Here is a 6,968-nt window from a genome sequence, read left to right on the forward strand (position 1 = left end):
CCAGGACATAAATCCAGGCTCTGGCCCCGGTGCAGCTTCTCTCCCTGCACACTCCGGAGAGGGAGCCCCCTTTATCTGAGGCTGTACAGCCCGGCGGGCTCCACGGACTTGGTGGAGGCAGCCTCGGCAGCTGCAGCCCTAGCAGAGGTGAGGAGGCCCGCTGGGGTGGGCAGGGCAGGTGTCTGCAGCCCCCCGAAGAGCACAAGGCCCTGGGGGCCCCAGCCCTGGCGCCATCTCAGGGGAGGTCTCTGGGCGCCGCAGACCCCACCATGCGGGCCCCGGGGTGCTGCTGTTCCCGGTCCTGCTGGGGGCAGATGGCAGCGCTGCTGCTGCTGCTGCTTGGGGTGCCCCCGCGAGGCCTGGCACTGCCGCCCATCCGATACTCTCACGCTGGCATCTGCCCCAACGACATGAACCCCAACCTCTGGGTGGATGCTCAGAGCACCTGCAAGCGGGAGTGTGAGACGGACCAGGTGAGTGTGAATCCGGAAGCCTGAGATCGGCCACGTGGTCTTGTTAGCGAGGGAGAGTGGGAGCTGGGTGGTGGGAACGCCTTGGCACGTGAAGGAGCCCAGCCCCGGGCCACATGGAGATGAACAGGGTGTGATGTCTGTGTAACTTCGAGGCCTGGAAGAAGAGCTGGGCGTGATGTCAGAGTTTCTCAGGGGCTGGGAATCTTCGGATTACTGGTCTCATGTCTGCTGAGGGCTGCTCTGAGCCAGCACTATGCCAGGCACGTCAGAGAGGCTGGCACGACCCACCCGCAGCCTGTCGACAGGTGAGAGTGGAACTCAGGACCCCGCAGTGAGCAGCGCAAGGCTCCATGGCCAGGGAGGGGAGGGTGGGCCTGCGCCCCGCATCCATCTGACCACAGAGCTGAGGCTTCATCCGGCCTCTGGGCCGCTTTCCCGGGGGTTTGGACCCTGACCCTGAGATCACAGCAGGCTGATGGGGAGGGTGGGCAGGAGTGGATCTGAATAGACTCCCTGGGTGTCCGTAGGGGGCACGTAGACTAGGTTTCAACCTGCCAAATCCCTCGAGCCTCCCAGCACTCAGGGCAGGCCTGGTTCTAGGGCAATTCCCTCCCAGCTCCTGAGTCCAAGGGCTGTTCCTGTCACTTTCCCCGGGGTGAAGAGCCTGCTAGTACCTGGCACCTGCCTGGGCAGAGATACGTCCTGCCAGTCTGGCAGCTCCTGGGGCTCGGGCTGGGTTGGTCATCACCAGGGACCATGGGAGACCATGATGTCCCCTCTGCCGAATGCATGTAACCTATGAGAGCGTAGGCTGGCCCTGCGGAGAGCGGCCTGTCCCTCACAGTGCCCATGGGGCAATCCAGGCCTCTCACTGGCAGGGAGCAGTGGTGGAGCCGAGGGAAAGGAAGGTAAGGACTAGGGAGGGGTGGCGTTCCCATCCGGCTGAGGTCGTGCTGTTAGTTGGCTGCATTTGCGGGCAAGGCTGTTTCACTGGCACAGGCTGGCCTGATAAATCAGGTGTGGCTTGGAGACAGTGAGACTCTTGTTGATTTTGTGCGTCTTGGGGAGAAGGCACCTCCATGGGGCTGGGGATGTAGACAGCCTATGGGTATGTTCTGAGCCCTTAAGCAAAAACTGTTCTAAAAATTCCCTCCACGTTTTCTGTGCCCAGAAATACCTCCCCCTGGTCCCCAAGGACCCAGCCTTTCCTGGACTTCTGAGTCCTGAAGGAGCTTCCAGGGCCAGAGTCTTTAAGGAATTGAAGGACCCTCCGGCAAGGAGCAGGTTCTCTGCTGCTCAGCCCCCTCCTCCTCTCACCCCCTCACTGGTTCCCTCTCCCTCAGACCCCAGCTCTGAGATCTGTCTATCCCTGTCCCAGAGCCTCCCTGGTGTGGCCTAGAAGCCTATGCCAAGCAAAGGCTGCAAAACAAAGTCCCCATTCTGAGCCAAGGGGGGAAAACAGTAAACAAGTCGAGCAGGCAGGCTCCACGTAGCCCTTAGTTGATGTGGAATGTCGGAGGGGCTGAAGGGAAAGCTGGAGCCGCACGAGGCCAGCCCTGGTGGGGAGCAGCTCACAGAGCCACGACCAGGGCTCAGGATTAGGGGCATTGCCCACATCCCAGCGAAAACACCACGTGAAATCCTTGTTTGTGTCAACCCCAGAGCGTGTTGCTCATTTCGAGGAATTAAACTAATGCCGTATGTGGCTCCACAGAGAATCAGAGGGAATTACAGCCTGGCAAGCCCTCGCTGATGGCCTTGCTGACCCTTTGCCACACAAAGGGACTTTCTTCCCCGTTGATTTCCCCGTGCAATGTCCCACAGGTTGGAACTGGCACAGCCCACAGTGGCCAGACCTGATGTCCTTTGGATGAACGTGGGCCAGTATCAGAGGTGCCGTTCCTAATGTGTATGTGGACAGCCTTGAACAGCTGTCCCAGTGGTGTCCGACTTCTCCTTCTTAGCATTTGGCCAGGGCATCCCTATTGGAAGAGACAAAAAGGCAGGCTCGTTTGTTCCAGTCGACACCTCATGGCAGTAACGATGTGATGTAGAAGAAAAATACCTCATCAGAGTCCCATCCGCCTGGAGCTTGAAGCCCTTTCCCACCACTTCCCAGCTCTGTGGACTTGAGCGGCTCCTCTCTTAGTTTCTGCATCCTCACCTCATCTCTTGGTCGTAGGAAGACTTTGCCTCTTACAGTATGTGACCTTCCTCTTCCCACACTGCTAGCTGTGTGACCTTGGGCAAGTTACCTAGTCTCTCTGTGCCTCAGTTATCATTACCTGTGAAGTGAGACTGATGGTTGTACCCCTTGTGATGAGCATGAGATAAGCTGGCAGACATAAACGTTCCTAGAAGAAGGCTGGGCAAAGAGTGGGTCCTATGAATACATTAGCTATTACTATTATCAAAATGGTTTTCTCACAGTAGGTGAGCGCCTATTAGTTCCCTTCCCTGGAGACCATGGGGGAGGGTGGGGGGAAGCCTGTGTTCTCTTCCTTCTCCTCCTTGCTCAGACCTCTCCATCTGGCTCTCCCTAGGAGTGTGAGACCTATGAGAAGTGCTGCCCCAACGTGTGTGGGACCAAGAGCTGTGTGGCGGCCCGTTACATGGACGTAAAGGGGAGGAAGGGCCCCGTGGGCATGCCCAAGGAGGCCACGTGCGACCATTTCACGTGTCTGCAGCAGGGCTCCGAATGTGACATCTGGGACGGCCAGCCCGTGTGCAAGTGCAGAGACCGCTGTGAGAAGGAGCCCAGTTTCACCTGTGCCTCCGACGGCCTCACCTACTATAACCGCTGCTACATGGACGCCGAGGCCTGCTCCAAGGGCATCGCACTGGCTGTCGTCACCTGCCGCCATCACGTCACCTGGCCCAACACCAGCCCCCCACCACCCGAGACCACCGTGCACCCCACCACGGCCCCCCCAGAGACCCCGGGGCTGGACACAGCGGCCCCAGCTCTGCTCAGCTACCCCGCGCACCAGTCGGTCACCGTGGGTGAGACAGTGAGCTTCCTTTGTGATGTGGCGGGCCGGCCCCGGCCCGAGATCACCTGGGAGAAGCAGCTGGAGGATCGGGAGAACGTGGTCATGAGGCCCAACCACGTGCGCGGCAACGTGGTGGTCACCAACATTGCCCAGCTGGTCATCTACAGCGCCCAGCCCCAGGACGCCGGCATCTACACCTGCACGGCCCGCAACGCCGCCGGCGTCCTGCGTGCTGACTTCCCGCTGTCGGTGGTCCGGGGGGGTCGGCCTTCGGCCACCGAGGAGAGCGGCCCGAACGGTACAGCCTTCCCCGCAGCCGAGTGCCTGAAGCCCCCTGACAGTGAGGACTGCGGTGAGGAGCAGACCCGCTGGCACTTCGACGCCCAGGCCAACAACTGCCTGACCTTCACCTTCGGCCACTGCCACCGCAACCGCAACCACTTTGAGACCTACGAGGCCTGCATGCTGGCCTGCGTGAGCGGGCCGCTGGCCGTGTGCAGCCTGCCCGCCCTGCAGGGGCCCTGCAAGGCCTACGAGCCCCGCTGGGCCTACAACAGCCAGACGGGCCAGTGCCAGTCCTTCGTCTACGGCGGCTGCGCGGGCAACGGCAACAACTTCGTGAGCCGCGAGGCCTGCGAGGAGTCCTGCCCCTTCCCTCGGGCGAGCCAGCGCTGCCGGGCCTGCAAGCCAAGGCAGAAGCTCGTCACCAGCTTCTGTCGGAGCGACTTTGTCATCTTGGGCCGAATCTCGGAGCTGACCGAGGAGCCCGACTCAGGTCGCGCCCTGGTGACTGTGGACGACGTCCTAAAGGATGAGAAGATGGGCCTCAAGTTCCTGGGCCGGGAGCCGCTGGAGGTCACTCTGCTCCACGTGGACTGGACCTGCCCCTGCCCCAACGTGACGGTGGGCGAGACGCCGCTTATCATCATGGGCGAGGTGGACGGCGGCATGGCCATGCTGCGGCCCGACAGCTTCGTGGGGGTCTCGAGCACCCGGCGGGTTCGGAAGCTGCGCGAGGTCATGCACAAGAAAACCTGTGACGTCCTCAAGGAGTTCCCAGGCTTGCAGTGAGGCCCTCCGCCCCTCCCCAGTCCTGTCCCTGACCCTCTTCCATTGACCCATCCCCAGCACCCCTCAGTCAGCAAACTGGGCAAGGTCAGATTAGATGGTCTTAGGCCAGCAGGGGAATATCAATCAACGTATCAGAAAAAAGCCACCGCATGGACATATACGCACTACCAAGTGTAAAATAGATAGCTAGTGGGAAGCAGCCACATAGCACAGAGAGATCAGCTCAGTGCTTTGTGTCCACCTAGAGGGGTGGGAGAGGGAGGGTGAGAGGGAGACGCAAGAGGGTGGAGATATGGGGATGTATGTTTATGTATAGCTGATTCACTTTGTTATACAGCAGAAACTAACACACCATTGTAAAGCAATTATACTCCAATAAAGATGTTAAAAAAAAGAAAAGAAAAGAAAAAAGCCACTCAGGGTCTTAGATCAACTTCTATTCTTTGAGTTCAATAAAGAGGGGTCTGTGTCTTTTTTCGCTGTGGGGGACAAAAGGAGAAGTCAACAGACACCTGCAGGTTATTCCTGATGACCAGTCTGCTCTGGCCTTCTTATCTTCTCTTGGCTGGCCACTCCCTCCCCTGGCTCTCCCAGCCTCCCTGCACCTAGCCAGCCTCCCAGCCAGGATTCTAGAGATGGAGGCTGCCTGATGGTCACAGGAATAGTGGAATGAATTGGTTTGCAAAAGAAGTAGGTGGGGATAGAAAGGAGGGCCCAGGAACTGATTGGACAAATTTCCCACAGCCCCCCAGAGCGCTATGAGCAGAAACCACTTCATGGTGGGGATTGTGGGAAGTGAGAATCAGGAGGCTTGCCCTGAGTGGAGGCTGCTGGGAAGGTACCTTTGGGTGGTGGTCAGCCTGTGCTTCGGTCAAGTTGGCCTGGCAGTCTCTGAGGCCACCACAGCACATGTGGTGAAGAACAAATGTTTCTCATGTTTCTTCTCCCTTGGCTTTATTGATTGGTTTATTGATTGTTGATTTATTGATTCACTTCTGTTCAATCCAACTCAGTGGACATTTTCTGAATACTTACTGGCTGCCAGGTGCTAGGACCACAGAGAGGTGTTAGTCACTGCCCAGCTCATAGTGAATGAACACAAATGTCCAGATCCCAGGGCTCCCCCAGAAGCAGACCAATGGCTGGCTCTCCCCGCTGTCAAAAATCCCATTTTTGGGCCTCCCTGGTGGCGCAGTGGTTGAGAGTCCGCCTGCCGATGCAGGGGATACGGGTTCGTGCCCCGGTCCGGGAGGATCCCATATGCTGCGGAGCGGCTGGGCCCGTGAGCCATGGCCGCTGAGCCTGCGCATCCGGAGCCTGTGCTCCGCAGCGGGAGAGGCCACAACAGTGAGAGGCCCGCGTACCGAAAAAAAAAAAAAAAAAAAAAAAAAAATCCCATTTTTAACAGACAGTGTGCTTTCAGCTGCCACTGGCTTCCTTGGACATAAAGCAGATAGAAGCCCCAGGATCTGTTTTGGTGGGAAGAGAAATAAAGGAAGAGGCAAAGCAGGCAGGGAAGGGGGTTGGTGAAGGAATAAGAAAGGAGGGAAGAGGGGAGGCAGGCCTGGGAAGGAAAAGGAATGTTGCTCGATGCTCCCATCTGGTGGTGGCCTTGGGAGCCGCAGGGACCCGGAGAGAGGCTCGAGGCGTGGCCTGGGAGGGCTGGTTTGGGTGTGCAGCAGCTTGTTGGAGACTTCTGTTTCTGCACTTCCTGGGCAGGTCTGCCACCACACCACTAGATAAAGTGTTGGGGAACCCACCGTCCGCTCTTCCTCTACCCCCATGCCCTCCTCAGCCTTTCCTTCTGGCCATTCCCCTCCATAGCTGAGGAAGGTCTCTGTGGGGCATTTTTGTTTCTTCCTCAAATGTAGGGGGAAAGATACCACTTAAAAGCTCCTAGTATCAACAGCCCTTCTTGTGTGGTTCATTTGGGCTAATGTGTGGGTGGGACGGGGGTAGGTAGTGTCATTCCTTTGGTGACCTGGTGGTTGGGGGGGAGCTGGGGGGTGGGGGGGGTTAGTCTGGCCACCTGGATCCTGTTTAGGTGATAACGGGACACTGCTAACATTTGGTGCACTTTGCAGCTCTACGACTCCTTACTGTGGCGCCCACCCCACCTCTGTACATTAGGCACAGGAGAGCTGAGGCCAGAGAGGCCAGGTAACTCACCCAGGAACACGGGCAGGAAGGCACAGGGTGTAGGCCCAGGTGTTCTGCCTCGTATCTCAGTCCCCCGCCCTATCACAGCAGCACGGTGGGCCAGGGAAGACTCCAGACCCCAACGCTGATGGTCGGTTCAGGGGCACGACGGCGGAAGAGACGGCAGTGGGCAGGGGGCCATGCTCTCCTGCTGTGACTCCCTAGGGGGCCTCTGGGTGAGGCTTGGTCCCGAAGCCCTGGGTGCTCAGAGCCCATGGCTGGGTTCCCAGGC

General features: G+C 58.7%; 1 protein-coding gene across 1 annotated transcript; it reads left to right on the top strand.

The window, feature by feature from the left end:
- Positions 1–269: 269 nt before the first annotated feature.
- WFIKKN2 (WAP, follistatin/kazal, immunoglobulin, kunitz and netrin domain containing 2) lies at positions 270–4,537 on the top strand (the record flags this gene model as incomplete). Its single annotated transcript, XM_081218611.1, has 2 exons — positions 270–473; positions 3,017–4,537. 2 exons carry the CDS (start codon positions 270–272, stop codon positions 4,535–4,537), a joined length of 1,725 nt encoding a protein of 574 aa, XP_081074737.1.
- Positions 4,538–6,968: the final 2,431 nt, after the last annotated feature.

Source organism: Mesoplodon bidens (genome assembly GCF_964165515.1).
Source record: "Mesoplodon bidens genome assembly, chromosome: 19".
NCBI lineage: Eukaryota > Metazoa > Chordata > Mammalia > Artiodactyla > Ziphiidae > Mesoplodon > Mesoplodon bidens.